Source organism: Sphaerulina musiva (genome assembly GCF_000320565.1).
Source record: "Sphaerulina musiva SO2202 unplaced genomic scaffold SEPMUscaffold_1, whole genome shotgun sequence".
NCBI lineage: Eukaryota > Fungi > Ascomycota > Dothideomycetes > Mycosphaerellales > Mycosphaerellaceae > Sphaerulina > Sphaerulina musiva.
The window spans coordinates 3,344,768-3,360,675 of record NW_016017383.1 but is presented as its reverse complement, the minus strand read 5'-3'; the positions used below and the strand labels follow the sequence as shown (position 1 = coordinate 3,360,675).

General features: G+C 51.9%; 7 protein-coding genes across 7 annotated transcripts; 4 read left to right on the top strand and 3 right to left on the bottom strand.

The window, feature by feature from the left end:
- Positions 1–285: 285 nt before the first annotated feature.
- SEPMUDRAFT_34117 (uncharacterized protein) lies at positions 286–1,022 on the bottom strand (the record flags this gene model as incomplete). The annotated part of the gene is made up of 3 exons (XM_016908560.1): positions 286–361; positions 484–624; positions 742–1,022. The coding sequence occupies 3 exons, from the start codon at positions 1,020–1,022 to the stop codon at positions 286–288; spliced, it is 498 nt and encodes a 165-aa protein (XP_016765513.1).
- Positions 1,023–1,656: 634 nt separating this feature from the next.
- On the bottom strand, positions 1,657–2,951 carry SEPMUDRAFT_77606 (StcQ-like protein; the record flags this gene model as incomplete). Its single annotated transcript, XM_016910167.1, has 1 exon — positions 1,657–2,951. A coding segment is annotated over exon 1 (807 nt), but the record flags the coding sequence as incomplete, so codon positions are not given.
- A 100-nt stretch (positions 2,952–3,051) lies between these two features.
- On the top strand, positions 3,052–3,658 carry SEPMUDRAFT_36082 (scytalone dehydratase; the record flags this gene model as incomplete). The annotated part of the gene is made up of 2 exons (XM_016908627.1): positions 3,052–3,183; positions 3,248–3,658. The coding sequence occupies 2 exons, from the start codon at positions 3,052–3,054 to the stop codon at positions 3,656–3,658; spliced, it is 543 nt and encodes a 180-aa protein (XP_016765511.1).
- Positions 3,659–4,485: 827 nt separating this feature from the next.
- Positions 4,486–5,450, top strand: SEPMUDRAFT_34461 (versicolorin reductase; the record flags this gene model as incomplete). Its single annotated transcript, XM_016908570.1, has 3 exons — positions 4,486–4,625; positions 4,693–5,221; positions 5,316–5,450. The coding sequence occupies 3 exons, from the start codon at positions 4,486–4,488 to the stop codon at positions 5,448–5,450; spliced, it is 804 nt and encodes a 267-aa protein (XP_016765510.1).
- Positions 5,451–6,193: 743 nt separating this feature from the next.
- Positions 6,194–7,586, bottom strand: SEPMUDRAFT_57751 (Metallo-hydrolase/oxidoreductase; the record flags this gene model as incomplete). Its single annotated transcript, XM_016909450.1, has 2 exons — positions 6,194–7,298; positions 7,425–7,586. The coding sequence occupies 2 exons, from the start codon at positions 7,584–7,586 to the stop codon at positions 6,450–6,452; spliced, it is 1,011 nt and encodes a 336-aa protein (XP_016765509.1). The 3' UTR covers positions 6,194–6,449.
- Positions 7,587–9,451: 1,865 nt separating this feature from the next.
- SEPMUDRAFT_146426 (uncharacterized protein) lies at positions 9,452–9,987 on the top strand. The gene has a single exon (XM_016903647.1). The coding sequence runs from the start codon at positions 9,690–9,692 to the stop codon at positions 9,891–9,893; it is 204 nt and encodes a 67-aa protein (XP_016765508.1). The 5' UTR covers positions 9,452–9,689; the 3' UTR covers positions 9,894–9,987.
- Positions 9,988–10,234: 247 nt separating this feature from the next.
- Positions 10,235–15,734, top strand: SEPMUDRAFT_57748 (polyketide synthase; the record flags this gene model as incomplete). The annotated part of the gene is made up of 3 exons (XM_016909449.1): positions 10,235–14,314; positions 14,381–14,921; positions 14,992–15,734. The coding sequence occupies 3 exons, from the start codon at positions 10,235–10,237 to the stop codon at positions 15,732–15,734; spliced, it is 5,364 nt and encodes a 1,787-aa protein (XP_016765507.1).
- Positions 15,735–15,908: the final 174 nt, after the last annotated feature.

Here is a 15,908-nt window from a genome sequence, read left to right as displayed (position 1 = left end):
ACGGCTGCCGTATATCGGGCGAGAGAAGTCTCTAGCAATTTCATTTCTTTTCTTTTCTTGATCGACCTTGCACATTGACCAGGCTTAATTGGACGTTTCACCTATTCGATAGTTCGAACAGAGGTGGGATAGGGACTGGATGAACGAAATAGTCAAATGACCCACCCGATGGCATATGGCTGGCTGACTTTACGAAAAAGTGAAATAAAAGAGAAATAAAAGAGAAAAGTAGGGGCTTAGAATTCTCTTGCTCTCGCTCTTCTTTCCTTTCTCCTCTGACCACTACTACTTTTCCGGAAATTCCAATTTTTCGCAAGGAGTTCCATCGTGGATGAATTCTTCAATCCATCCAATTGTCATCCTGTTGTACGATAGTTAGCATTCAGTCAGTCACAGCTTTTCAGATTGTCGATATCCTCATCGTGAAAACAGCCTTTTCTTTCTTTCTTCCGACAAGAGACAAAGAGACATATGTGTACTCACAAACTCCTCTGAGTATCCGCAAATTTCTCATGATCCCCCACCAAATGTTCCTGATACCAAGGATCTTTTTTGATATTTTTGTAATCTTCGATACTGTTGAATGTCACTTGGCTGAAACAGTCGTAATCTGCAATATTTCTCCTGTGTTTTTTTTTTAACATTAGTAAAATGTAACAATCCATTTTCCCTATCCATTCCTTTCCATCCCAAATCGAAAAAAAAGAGAAAAAGAAGAAAAAAGAAGAAGAAAAATCTCACATCTGCCGATCCATAATAAACTCCATCAACCCCCTCGTCTTCTGCGTATTATGCACCTGCGTCCACCTCTTGATGCCATACTTGGCCATCAAATCTTTCGTCAACGGCGCCGAAATGCGATTCATATGCATGCGATATTCCTCGTCTGTCAAACCGGGTTTTTTGTAGCCCAGAACGGTGAGGCAGAGATAGCGTGAGCCGATTTGGGTGTTGGCGGGGTCGGGGATGGGGGGTTCGAGGGTCGAGGAGGAGGTGAGGGGGACGGTTGTTTGTTGGGACATGGTTTTTTGGGTTTTTTGGGGGGGTTTTTCTTCTCTTTCTTTGGTGTTGGATGGGGGTGGAAAGAGGGAGGGAGGGAGGTGGTGGAAACGGGATCGATTACGAGAAGAGAGAGAGAGAGAGATTCGTGACCATGCTATTCTGTCATCTAGATTATCTATACCTCTTGTAATTTCTTCCAACATGATCGACCCTCTTACTCAGACTCATCGGTCCCCGAAGTTTATGAGGAGAAAACGTGAGCAGTGAGTGGCTGTGTGTCTTTCAGGTTGTCACCTTATTATTGCATGATAAACACACACACCTCCTCCTCCTCCTCCTCCTCCTCTGGCCCTGTTTGTGCTAGGGGCCCCTATACAGAGCCATTCGCCTCGTTTTTACGCATATCACAGGAACAGTATCCTGGCAGTGAATTCGTCTTCTGGAGTTTTATGATTGACTATGTACCATTTCTTGAAATTGCTCGAAAATATACTGGGCTGGTTGGCTTTACATCTTCCACTAGGTAAAAAAGGCAATGAGTTGTGCATCTGACATGCCTGGAATGAAATGAATCCTCTACATCTATACTCCTTACACCATGCAAGCAAGCAAGCAAGCGCGCGCGCGAGAACATCCCACATTACTTCACGATCGTGGAAGATATGGGTGCAAGAAGGGGAAATAGTGGCGAATGAGGCCAAAAAAGATGGTCGCTGGTGTACTCCTTTCAAACTTGGCCTTTCTGCCCGCATTGATGACGCCCACATTTTTCCCATCCCACTGATCGGAAGTGTCGCTCGCGGCTTCAATCATGCCCGCCGCCAGATCCACGTAGGAGAGGAAGGTCTCTTCGTCGTGCAAAGTGAGCTTGTGACCTCTTCCAATGTCCTTGGATAAGCCTCCCGGTTTGATGTAAATGGTCGTCAGCCAATCTTCCTGCGCTCGCAGAAACGTCTCGGTGCGTCGCAGATCCTCGTACACGTTCGAAGCGGCGCGGAGCATGATGGGCCGGAAGTAGGGAATTTTGCGGCTGAGGTAGTCGTCGACGGTGGCGGAAGACAGTAACACCAGCTTGGGAGGCTGGAAGGAGTCAGAATCTGCTTTGAGCTTTTTCAGTGCCGTCACTGTCGCCAGAGAGAGGTCCTGGCTGATGCGACATCCGGGGACATTGTCGTTTGTGCTGGCGAGAAGGAAGACCGCTCTTGCTCCCTGCATACAACGGGCCAGCAGGTCCACGTCCTGAATACTGCCTTCGAACACCTCGACCTTCTTGTTCTCCCTCGTGGCAGGCATGGCGTTGAACAGCTTGGCCTTGTTTCGACAGTAGGCGTTAATCTTGACATTGGGTGTGTCGAGCAAATGCTGAATGATGGCAGTGCCCGTGTTTCCCGTGCAGCCCATGATGGCGAAAGTGGTAATTCTGGGCGTGGACAAGCCATCGACAGGAGCGGATTCTGCCATGGTCGTATGTTGTCGAGGATGGCCAGAGAGAGAGTTGTCAGAGTTCAACCAGGGAATTCGTAGCAGGGCGAGAGGTGGGCGTGGAGGAGGATATGCTTCGTGCTGGGAGGCGAGACGGTGCACAAAGTGATGATGAAGTACATACAAGCAAGCTGAAGCAAGCTATCGAACCGATCCCTGTACATAGCACTAGTGGCAGAGTCCACGTTGTTATTAGCTTGTCGGGTGCACACCGGGAGCCGGCTGATGAGAAGCTGTAGTAAGTCCATGGCAGAAGCTGTAGTAAGTCACTCTTCACTTGCTGGAGCGGATTGCCAGGGACCTGCACATGCATATGACATACTACAGGCCCCTGGCGGTCTCTGCCACCCTCCTTGTGCCTCACTTCATCCAACACATTGAGACCAGACACCGTGGTCGCAGTGTTGCCGGATGCTGACCATGTTCAGATTCAGTGCTACAAGACAGCTCGCCCGCCTGCGCTCGCCACTCACTCTGCCCCATTCGAGTATATTGCAACAACAACGACTATACGCGGCCACCATGCCCAAGTATCCCGAGTTCCAAGGCGAGTCCCAGTGCGATCATATGAGTGATTGTTCTTCGCTGACTGAGCTTGCAGATGTCATGGGCTGCCAGGCCGCGTTGTTTGAATGGGCAGACAGCTACGATGCGAAGGATTGGGCACGACTGCGCGAATGCGTAGCACCAAGCCTCATGGTGAGTCTGGCAGTGCATCGGAGCGGATGGTCAGTATGGAGAGAGAGCTGACTGATCGAGCCAGGTCGACTACCGGGCGTTCCTCAACAAGAAGTGGGATGACATGCCGGCGGACGAGTTTGTGCAGATGGCGTCCGACTCTCATTTCCTGGGCAACAAGACGATCAAGACACAGCATTTTCACGGCGGCAGTCGATATGAGCAGGAGTCGGACGACAAGATCATCGGACACCACCAGATGCGCGTGGCACACCAAAAGTACGCCGACGAGTCCCTGCAGACGGTGGTCGCCAAAGGCCATGGCCACGGCACGGCGACCATTTGGTACAAGAAGGTGGACGGCGTGTGGAAGTTTGCCGGTTTGATTCCCAACACGCGATGGACAGAATATGATTTCCACAAGATTTTTGGCGGTCATCACGACGCTGATGCTGAGAGCGGTGGCGAGTCTTCAGGAACCGCATCGCCGGCGTAGGAAGTGTAATGATGATATACAAAATACTCTCCATTTCATGATATCGTGATGCTTGTGCATGTTCTTATTACTGTAAGTGTTGTTATTGTTGTCGTTGTCGTTGTTGGTGTCGTTGTCGATGTCGTTGTTGGTGTCGATGTCGATGTCGATGTCGTGGCGGTGGTCGTGTGTTGTTAATGGAACTGCCGACGATTAATTGCTTGGCGCAACCTTCCATCAAACTAGAACCAACTCGGTCTAGTTCCTCTACAAGGATATATACAAGATATGACGGTTCGGAGACCGATTTCACCTCATCCCAACTCATCTTCCTCCACTTCACCTCCTGTTGCTCCCCTTACCCCTATCCTCGCCTAGCCCACAAAAGCCCTAGCCCCCCAGAAAAGCCCCTAGCCCCCTGGACTAGCAAGAAACAGCTCCCTAGCCCCTCCGACAAGCACTCATATCCTCCATCTGGTCCAGGCTACTTCTGGCGGCAGCGACATGTCTGCTTGCCGCTCTGACTATGGCTCTGACTACACTTTCAGCTGCTCTGTCCCTCTCACAACCCCGTCCTGAGTAAGTCGCTTGAATACCCCATTGCACCAACTTCGGGGTGTGTGTCAATCGATAGGTAGGAGTGGTCTCGACGTCTTTCATTCATAAAGTGACTGGAATATTCACGTTTCCAGTGTCCCTCCCTCATCATCACTCACTAACTCACTCACGCCCTCCTCTGCCCTCTCTCTCTCCCTCTCTCTCGTTCTCCAGCACTATCAACTCCCACATCTTTCCTCGCCTCTTATCCAAAAAGAAAACACACCTACGCATTCATCACAATGGGCTCCATGGGTACAGTTGAGGCCGCACACGTGCCATTCCGCCTGGATGGCAAGATCGCCCTGGTGACTGGCTCCGGGCGAGGTATTGGAGCCTCGATTGCGGTCGAGCTCGCTCGCCAAGGAGCCAAGGTGGTGGTGAACTACTCGTGAGTCTTCTTCTTCTTCTCGTTCCTGCGTATTACAGTCTTGCTGATGAATATTCTCCCTCTCCAGTCGAGCAGCAGGACCAGCCGAAAAAGTCGTGCAAGAGATCAAAGCCCTCGGCTCCGACGCCATCGCCATCAAAGCCGACGTCAGCAACGTGAACGACACCGTGCGTCTCTTCGAAGAAGCAGTCGCCCACTTTGGAAAACTCGACATTGTCAGCTCCAACGCAGGAGTAGTTTCCTTCGGCCACTTGGAAGAAGTCACTCCAGAAGAATTCGACCGCGTGTTCAACATCAACACTCGAGGACAATTCTTCGTCGCTCGCGAAGGCTACAAGCATCTCAACAATGGTGGTCGCATTATCTTGACCAGCTCTAACACTGCTCGAGGTTTCGTGGTGCCCAAGCATGCTATCTACTCGGGCTCCAAGGGCTCCATTGAGTCGTTTGTGCCCGTCTTGGCCAAGGACTGCGGGAGCAAACAAATCACTGTCAACGCTGTCGCTCCCGGTGGTACAGTCACGGATATGTTTCACGATGTGGCTCATCATTACATTCCTGGTGGAGAGAAGATGACCATTGAGCAGTTGAAGGAGGTGAATTTTCCTTTTCTTTTTTTCTTGTTTCAAGAAAGTCTTATACATCTTTTACTTTGCACGAAGCTAACTTCTTCTTCTTCTCTTCTCTCAGGCCGCTGCCTATGCCTCTCCACTCCACCGATGTGGCTACCCTCTGGATGTCGCTCACGCCGTGTGTTTCCTCGCGAGCAAAGAGGCGGAATGGATCAACGGAAAAGTGCTGCCGGTGGATGGTGGTGCTGCTTGATTTGTGTAATATTACTATTAGACCCAAAACAAACAAGAAAAAAATAAAAAGACATATAGAAATTGAGCCTGTTGAATATTGAACATGATAGGTCTTTGTATCTCTTACTTTTTATATGAATTGACAGACTGATGTTGGAGTGGGGTGAAGCTGGTGTGTCTAGATGATTCGAAGGAGGGCATAACACTCTAGCGATAAGAACCAATTTAACGAAGTCACCTACCTATTATGTAAGGCTATAGTTGTAGAAATCGATATGTATGATGTATCGTATCAGTACTGTTTTGTACCTACGCATGTGTCGGAGCGGAACCCAAGCTCACAGCCAGTCAGCCAGTCAATCAATCGACCACTTCATTACCTTCGTTACCTTCCTCACGATACCTTTCTTCTTGAAGTGTAGCACAGTGAAACTCTGAGAGCAAAGAGATACTCACTGGATCGATAGAAAGCAGGGAAGTTGAAGTTATTCGAGTATTGTGAGTATTATGAGGTGGAAAGCGAAGTTTGTAGCTAGGTGGTTGCTCTTTTTCCTTTTCCTTCTCCCGTTTTCCCCCTTCTCACTCTCCTTTTCTTTTTCTGTTTTCCCCCCTCTCCTTTTTCTCTCCTTCTCCTATTTTTCTCCTTTCCCTGTTTTCTGCCTCTCCTTTTTCTTGTATTTTTCTCTTCTTCTGAACAACTAGCGTCTACCAACTAACGTCTGGGACACATGAGATTTCGATATGAAAAGCAAAAAGTATATAGCCTGCTATATAGAGGAAATATCACGTCCATCTCATCTTCATTCTGGCCAGCTTCTATCAGTCTAGTTCATGTGAACGTCTAATCGCATCTAACTCGAGAAGTCGAGAAAGAAAACAGAAAACAGAAAACATAAAAAAAGAAAACAAACACCAAACGCCTTTCCAACATACACACTCACGCCCTCCAATCACCAACTCAATCACCAACTGAATCACAAGACAAAAACAAGACAAAAACAACAAAAACACAAAAGATCTAACAAGCGCGAATAGCAGTCAAAGGCTTCAAACCGCCAGCCTTAGCAGGGTGTGGAGTAGCAGCAGCCTGAGCAGGCTTAGCCAACGAAAACCACTTCTTGATACCCGCCCGTTTCTCAAAGGCAACCTTGCCATCACCGGCCAACTTGCGCAACACCTCATCCATGAACGGCTCCAAGGCCAATTCCCTCGTGGCCGGATCGACATTGTCACCATACATTTTCAAGACCAAATCCTTGACCGTGACACTCTTTTCACCCGAAGTCTTGACTTTATTCAACGTCTGCAACACCTGTCGTTCACGACGCAATTTGCCCGCAATTTCCTGGTTCAATTTGGCCGGTAAATCTTGAATGACAGCGCCATGAGCGGAATGACCGACTTGGCAGTTTTGATCGCGCATAATGTGCAAAGAATCCATAAAAATGCCCAAATCTTCGACGGCGCTGGTGCCCGTTCCCAAGACGTTATCGCCCGTAAACATGGCATTCTCTTCCTCGAGCACAAAACACACGTGATCTTCCGAATGGCCGGGCGTGTGCACGGCGCGGACGGTAGCGCCTTGCACGCAGAAGCGCTGCGAGTGAAGGATGGGTTGTTGGCCCGGGTCGGGAGTGTGTTTGTAAATGGCGTCGTGGAGGTCCGGGTAGCGAAGGAGGAGATTCGGAACGCCGCCGGTGTGATCGCCGTGCCAGTGCGTGAGAAGCACATGCGAAAGCTTAATGTCCATGGACTCGAGTGTCTTGGCGATCAATTCGGCCCACTCCGGTTCGCCGCCGCCCGTGTCGATGAGGAGCCGTGTATGGCCCGTTCCGATCACATATGTGTTGGTGCCCTGGAAGGTGAACTGTTTTTTTCTTAAATTAGTTTTTTTGTTTCTCTTTTCTTTTTTCTTTTTTAATTCTTATATTCATCCAAAGTCATATTCACACGCAAGGGGGGAGGGAGATGGAGATGGAGAATCTAAACTCACTCGTCCGGGGTTCTGACCCAAAATGCGAAGCACCCGCGGCGTCAATTGCTCGACATCGGCCAACTGCGGCAGACGCGCTGTTTGACCCTGCAGATAGTCCTCAAACGCGCAAATGTTCAACGACTTGTTGATTTGGCGGTAGCCTCCCTTGTCGTCCTCCATTATGATGGCTGATGATGGCTGCGAGCGTGGCTGGCTGGTTGGCTGACTCGGATGGTGGAGTAGTAATCACAGCGTGAATGGAACTAAACTACTGTATGTCTCTCTCTCACTGTCTCTCTCGCGTTGCAGTCAGTCAATCAGATCAAATCAGAAAAAAATAAGGTATGTGAAGTAAGCCACAGACAAGACAATGAACAAGAAGGGGAAAGGGGGGGGGGGGGGGGGGGGGGGAAGGGGGGTGTGGTCTCTCACTCACTCACTCACAGTGGATGGATGCATGGGAACAAACTTAATCGGATTATCGTGTGTCCTTCTGTTGTTTTGACTACTACTACATGCTACTACATACCACTACTACTACCATACGAAGACACAGTACAGACATAGCACTGCCGACAATCATATGATGGCCGGACTCCGGGTTCGATCTTTTTGATCCAACAACTTGTAATGTCTCGGGGTTACATGCACGCCCTTTTCCCAACTGGGCTTAGAACTAACAAACTACATACCTGTACCTATGCCTGTACCTACTACTGTACCTTGCCTTACAGTCCCTCCGCATGTCGTGTCGCCTGTCCGTGAGAAGTACTGTTGGTAAAGGTATCTAGTGAAGGTGGAGTCCTACGAGGTACGCTACCAGTACCAGATAACCAAACGCCCACACCAACACCAACACCAAACGCCCAACATCCATCCATCTCTCGATCCATCCATCCATTCATCGATCGATACATACCTGACCGAAACAAACTATGGCCTCAACAGACTACATGAATTAATTCTCAGTTACCACCTAACCTTACCTAACCGACCTAGGTACATGTACATACATACCGAATACCTGACCTGACCTGACCTGACACCTAGGTACCTATCACTAACACTAACACTAAAAAGCCTACCTACCTATCTACTACATTGTGTTTCTCGCCAAACACACACACAAGTCTCTTGAGCCGGTGGTAAGCCTTAGTGAATAGAAGGCAAAAAGAAAGTGTTACCACGCTTTGAATACGAGCAGAAAAGAAACACGAAAAAAAAAACGAGGCTTGGTATTACGCAAAAAGAAAAGAAACTGACGAACGACTACGACGAACGACGACGACGAGGATCAAGGAGAGGGTAAGGTCTGGTAAGGTCTGGTAAGGCAAGTAAAATTAGACCGAGCCCAACAATTTGTACAACGAACTAACTCACTCACTAACTCACTCACTAACAAACTAACAAACTACTATCATCAGGTAGTATACGGTATATAGCAAGTTAAAGCAAAATAAGTACGGTACTACCTACCTATACACCTCAGGTATGTATACAATGATATGAGCCGCTTGACCTTTTTGTTATCTTTAGGTAAAAAGGGTTCTTGGCATTCTTGTCAAAAATTGCCCGAGACATATTCTACTACTCTACTCGGTCGGTATATATGTGTATGTACCTCTATGGGTGGGTACCGTACTTAGTTAATAACCCGTTTCAAAATTCATCCGCATGTGAGGGTGCGTGCGTACCAAGGACTTGTTTTTCATGTTGCAGTAGCATAAAATTTGGTGTAAAAAGTGACAATCATATTGGATCGTGGCTTCTTGTGAAAGAGGGAGTATACGTGGAAAATGCCGAGTGGTGTGGAATGGAACGGGGTTCCCTCGTGTCCACCCTGTTTGAATCAACAAGCATTCTTACAAGCCTGGTACCTAGTGCCCGGGAGTGGAACCATCGCTTGGTTTCCCCCCTCCCCTCCCCTTCCGCTTACCCCCTTCCCCTTCCCCTGCTCCGAACTACTCAACTGACGTGAGCCAGGATGGAGAAGAAATCACTAGTGAAAACATGCTAGTGAAAGACGACAACGCTTTCCTTTGGGAGAGAGAGAGAGAGTGTGTGTGTAGGGGAAGAATCTGAGCAAAGCCCTCAGCTCGCTTGCATCCAAGCGTGGGCTTTTTCGGCCGCCGGTTTGCTTTGCCTACCTACCCACGGTGGCCGCTTCCGAAAGGTGCTAGCTATGGAGAAGCCTCATATCAGCCAACGAGCGAGGTCTTCGTCAGGTTCCAGTGATGATGGGGGATTATCCACCATAAGGGAACACGCGTTTGTTCTTCGTCGATGACCCACACCCGTATGGAGATTTCTGGCGTGAAGATGCACATGCGAATCCGTAAGCCTGAAGGCAAATGTCACGAGAAATCCCACGTGCGAATGTGTCGACTTGCCAACTCCGCGTTCCGGTTGATAGGGGATCACTCACCATGTCGTGTATCAGACACAGTGATCAGACCCCTCCTCCGAGCTGCTGCTTCTGCTTTCTGACCTGATGACTGATCTCTTTGCTCGTAACCACCGGAGACCACTTGCCCATATCGTCGTTGTTATAGAAGCCTCTCTCTCTCCAGTGCGGTTGGTTCAGCATCGGCATCACTCTCACCATCACCACCACCACCACCTCCTCCTCCTCCTCCTCGTCCTCCTCCCTCTCTTCTCCCACCATCATCGCATCCATTCGACTTCAAGACCTCATCAATCTTGAATCGACGCACACTTTGCACTCTCCTCTCTTCTATCCATCCATCCCCTGTTAGAGCAGTAACAACAACAACAACATGCCAATCTACACCCCGTCGAGCGCTAGTTCCGACCAAGACTCATCCAGGATGGAAATCATTTATTTCAGCAACGAGTTCCCCCGTGATGACCTGCAGGGTGTGCTGCGCAAGTTGCACAACCATTCCAAAGACCGTCGTCACACCGTCTTGGCGCAGTTCATCGCAGACGCTACTCGTAGCGTCAAGGAGGAAATCCGAACTCTTCCCAAGGCCCTCAAGGCCTGCTTCAAGCCCTTCTCGACTCTATTCCAATGGGCCGAGGATACGGAGCTGCGCGAAGGGCCCTTGAATGGCGCCGTGGACGGTGTGCTGCTGTCCGTACTCCAGCTGGCCACGTACATTGGATATGCAGAAGAGCACCCGGACGAACTCTTCAACTTCGGCAACACGTGCTTGACCGGTCTCGGTCTAGGCCTGATCTCGTCCACTGCCGTCGCTCTCTCGCCGACCTTGGCCGAACTTCCCCTTGCTGGTGCCGATGCGGTGCGTCTGGCGTTCCGTATGGGCATCCTCGTCACCGACATCTCCGCTGATCTCGAGGCGCGAGTGGAAGGCGAGTCACCAGACTCGTGGGCTTATGTCGTCCACAACGTCGAGCCCGACGAGGCCCAACATCAACTTGACCTGTTCAACTTCAAGGAACGTCTCCCAGAGACGGGCAAGATCTCCCTGAGCGCATACAGCCGCACATCCGTCACTGTCAGCGGCCCACCGGCCCGACTCAAGGAACTCTTCAAGAAGTCGCAGTACTATCGCGATGCCCGATCCATCGCTCTGCCCGTGTTTGGCGGTCTCTGCCACGCTCCTCACATCTACGACCGCAGCCATGCTCAGCGTATTGTGCGAGAAGCGACGTTGAACTGCAACGAGGGCAAGCGATTGCTTCCCATGACTCCCGTCTACTGCACAAGCACCGGCAAGCCATACGTCGCACAAGATGCGCTCGAGCTGCTCGAGAATGTCATCCTGGAGCCTCTGACCCAGCCCATCATCTGGGACCATGTCATCAGTGGCATCGTGGATCGTGCCACCGCCACCTGCGCCCAGACCTGCACCATCTACAGCTTTGGCCCATCCATCCCGCTCAAGGAGCTGACGGAGAGTATGGGCGCGCGCATTACCGAATTCAACACCGACTCTGTCAACATCATGGGATGGATCAACGAGAGCACTCCCGATGAGCTCAACTCCCGTGGCAGCGCCCAAGCAAAGCTGGCCATTGTGGGCATGTCGTGCAGACTCCCCGGCGGTGCTACCAGCACCGAAAAGTTTTGGGAAGTTCTGGAGAAAGGACTCGATGTTTCTCGGAAGATTCCCGCCGATCGCTTCGACATCGACACGCACTACGACCCTACTGGTAAACAGCTCAACAAGAGCATGACCCAGTACATGTGCGCGATTGATGAGCCCGGCCTCTTTGATGCCCCATTCTTCAACATGTCCCCACGCGAGGCGCAAGTCGTGGACCCTCAGATGCGGTTGGCACTTGTCACTGCGTACGAAGCCCTCGAGCGTGCGGGCTATGTGGCCAACCGTACTGCTTCGACGCTGCTGCAGCGCATCGGCACCTGGTACGGACAAGCCGCCGACGACTACCGAGAAGTGAACCAAGGTCAAGAGGTCAGCACCTACTACATTCCAGGAGGCTGCCGAGCATTTGGTCCCGGACGTATCAACTACTACTTCAAGTTTGCAGGGCCCAGCTATTCCGTCGACACTGCTTGTTCCTCTGGATTGGCTGCCATTGAAGTTGCCTGCCAGGCTCTGTGGAATGGCGAGGTCGACACCGCAGTGACCGGCGGCATGAACATCTTGACCAACCCCGATGGTTTCGCTGGTCTCAATTGCGGCCACTTCCTCACCAAGACCCACAACGCATGCAAGACCTGGGATGCTACTGCTGATGGCTACTGCCGAGCAGACGGCATTGGCTCTCTGGTCATCAAGAGACTCGAAGACGCCGAGGCCGACAACGACAACATCTTGGGTGTCATCCTCGGCGCTGGAACCAACCACTCTGCGGAAGCAGTCTCCATCACCCACCCTCATGCCGGCCACCAAGCCTATCTGGCCCGACAGGTCCTTCGACAAGCAGGTGTGGACCCTCTTGATGTATCGTACGTCGAGCTTCACGGAACGGGCACCCAGGCAGGAGACCACGAGGAGATGCAAGGCATCATGGAAGTCTATGCGCCACTCTCTGGCCGTCGCTCCAAGAACCAGCCCTTGTACATTGGCGCGTCCAAGGCGAACGTGGGTCACGGAGAGTCTGTCGCCGGCACCACAGCACTCATCAAGACCCTGCTCATGCTCCAAAAGAATGCCATTCCACCTCATGTGGGTATCAAGACTGAGATCAACCCCAGGTTTCCAAAGGATTTCGACAAGCGCAACCTCCACATCGCTTTCGAGAAGACTACCTGGCCACAGCACCCTGGTAAGAAGCGAATCGCTGCCATCAACAACTTTGGTGCTGCGGGAGGCAACACCACGATGGTATTGGAGGAGGCTCCAGCTCGTGTGCCTGCGGAGGCCGACACCCGCCAGCTGCATGTTGTAGCTGTGTCGGCCAAGAACAAGACATCTCTGGCTGGAAATCTCGAAAGGCTCCAGGCCTGGATCGAAAACAACCCAGAAGTGAGCCTTGCCGACCTGTCGTACACGACGACCGCTAGACGCCAGCACCACAACCACCGTGTGGCCATTGCCGCCACTGACCTCAAGGGTCTCCAAAAAGAGCTCGCAAAGAAGCTGGCAGCCGCCGACTCACACCAACCAATCCCCAAGTCGGGCGCGCCACCAGTGGCCTTCTGCTTCACAGGGCAAGGTGCTGCGTACAAGTCCATGGACTTGGAGCTGTACCGTGAAGTCCCATCATTCAGGTCCGACTTCAACCACTTCGACTCTCTTGCACAACGTCAAGGCTTCCCTTCCATCATCCCTGCGGTCGATGGATCTTTCCCCAAGGAACACGCACACTCTCCTGTCGTCACGCAGCTTTCGCAAGTGTGCATGCAGATGGCACTGGCCAAGTACTGGGCATCTTTGGGGATCAAGCCCGATATGGTATTGGGCCACAGCCTCGGCGAGTATGCCGCCATGTATGTGGCGGGCGTCTTGTCTGCCAACGACACCATCTATCTCGTTGGTAAGCGGGCGCAACTGCTGGAAGCGAACGCTCGTGTCGGCAGCCACCAAATGATGGCCGTGCGTGCGTCTCTCGCACAGATCAAAGAAGCGGATGGTGGCCTGCAGTACGAGGTGGCTTGCGTCAACGGTCCTTCAGACACCGTGCTGAGCGGTACCGTCGAGCAGATGGATGCTGTATCGGCACCTTTGGGTGCGGCAGGCTACAAATGCATCAAGCTCGACGTCGCCTTCGCCTTCCACTCTGCGCAGATGGACCCCATCCTGGACGAGTTCGAGGAGATTGCAAGGACCGGTGTTGTTTTCAAGGAGCCCATCGTGCCTGTCATCTCGCCTCTCCACGGCAAGGTGATTTTCGATGGCAAGACATTGAACGCCAAATACTGCCGTGATGCCACCCGCGGCACTGTCAACTTCTTGGGTGCGCTGGAGAGTGCCCAAGAAATCTCCACCATCACGGAGGACACGGTCTACGTCGAGATCGGCGCTCACCCCGTCTGCTGCAGCTTCGTCAAGTCCAGCATTCCAGCCCTCAACTTGGCTGTCCCATCATTCCGCCGCGGCGAGAGCAACTGGACAACGATTGCGCAGGCATGTACTGCAATTCACCTCGCTGGCCTCGACGTCGACTGGAACTCCTACCACGCTCCATTGGAGAAGAGCCTAACGCTGCTGGACCTGCCCACATATGCCTGGAATGAAAAGACGTACTGGCTCCAGTACAACGGCGATTGGGCGCTCACCAAAGGTAACACCTTCTACACTGCCGAGAAGGAGGCCGCCGCAAAGGCCGCAGCCGCTACTGGGTCGGTGCGTTCCAACGCCGCCAGCCCCATCAAGACATCCACTGTCCAGAACATCATCGAAGAGCACTTCCAGGACGTGGCTGGTACCGTTGTTATGGAGTCCGATTTGATGCAGGCCGACTTCCTCGCCGCGGCTCATGGCCACAAGATGAACGGATGTGGTGTGGTGACATCGGTAAGTTTTTTATTTAATCCTTCTTGTGTTGCTGAACAAAGTTACCTTTGCTGACCTTTGTGATAGTCCATCCATGCCGACATTGCATACACTCTCGGAGAGTACTTCTACAAGAAGCTCAACAAGAAAGCCAAAAAGGTGGACATGAATGTGGCCAACTTGTATGTCAGCAAAGGCTTGGTGGCCAATGCCAACACCAAGAACCCACAGTGTATTCGCGTCACTGTGACTACAGAGGACATCCGCACCAACGTCGCCAACCTGTATTGGCAGAACGTGGATGCAGATGGTAACGCGGCGGATGTGTTCGCGGAGGCGAATCTCGTCTTTGGTGATGCCACCGAGTGGCTCAGCACATGGGCACCCATGACCCATTTGGTGCAAGGCCGTATCGATGCCCTCGATGCTCAAGCGAGGGCAGGTAAGGCGACTCGTCTGTCACACAACATGGCCTACACGCTCTTCGGCAAGAACCTTGTGGACTACCACCACAAGTACCGTGGCATGCAAGCCGTGACGATGAATGAGCTCGAAGCTTACGCCGACGTGGAGCTCACCACCGAGAAGGGTGGCGTATGGACTGTTCCCCCATACTTTATTGACAGCGGTAAGCACTCCCCTCGAGCATACTAGGACTTCCGATGCTGTGCGGATATTGACTGACGTTTCTGATGCAGTTGCTCATCTTGCTGGCTTCATCATGAACTGCTCCGACGCCATCGACACGCAGAACAACTACTGCGTCACTCCCGGCTGGAAGGCGATGCAGTTTGCGAAGCCACTTACTCCCGGTGCCAAGTACTGCTCGTACGTGAAGATGATCCCGACCGTCGAGGACCCGACCGTCTATTTCGGCGATGTGTACATCCTTCAAGACGGCGTCATCGTGGGCATGGTTGGCGGCATCCAGTTCCGTCGCTTCCCAAGAATATTGCTGAACAAATTCTTCTCTCCACCGGACAAGTCTGAGCCCATCTCTGCAAACAAGAGCGCTGCTCCACTACCCAAGCCTGCCGCACTTCCTGTTGCAGCGCCTGTCAGCAAGCCAACACCCAGTGCGCCAGCTGCGCCACCGATGGTACGAGTTGACTCGGGCACTGGTTCAGAGCCAGAAAAGACCAAGGAGGCTGCGCCAGCGCCAGCACCAGCACCAGCACCAGCAGTGGAGACTGCTGCCGACACCGCTACCGACACCTCTTCTGTCACATACAAGGCGCTCGAGCTCATCGCCAACGAGGCCGCGCTCGAAATATCCGACCTCGAAGATGACGTTAGCTTTGCTGCTCTGGGCATTGACTCTCTCATGTCGCTGGTGATATCGGAAAAGTTCCGCAGCGAGCTCGATATCAAGGTCGGTGGAAGCATGTTCTTGGATTACCCAACCATTGGAGACCTCAAGGCGTACACCGATACGTTGTAAAGAATGCTGGCGCGGTGGTAGTTGTGAGTGTTTGTTCGTGAGTATCGTGTGCGATGAACCTGGCATGGCATGATGGCGTTATTGGTTTCACTTTGTAAGGAAAAGGCTGTCCCCAGGCTTCTGGGCTTCTCAATCCGTCGTCCTGACATAAGCGAGTGATGCCGCAATGGGCGA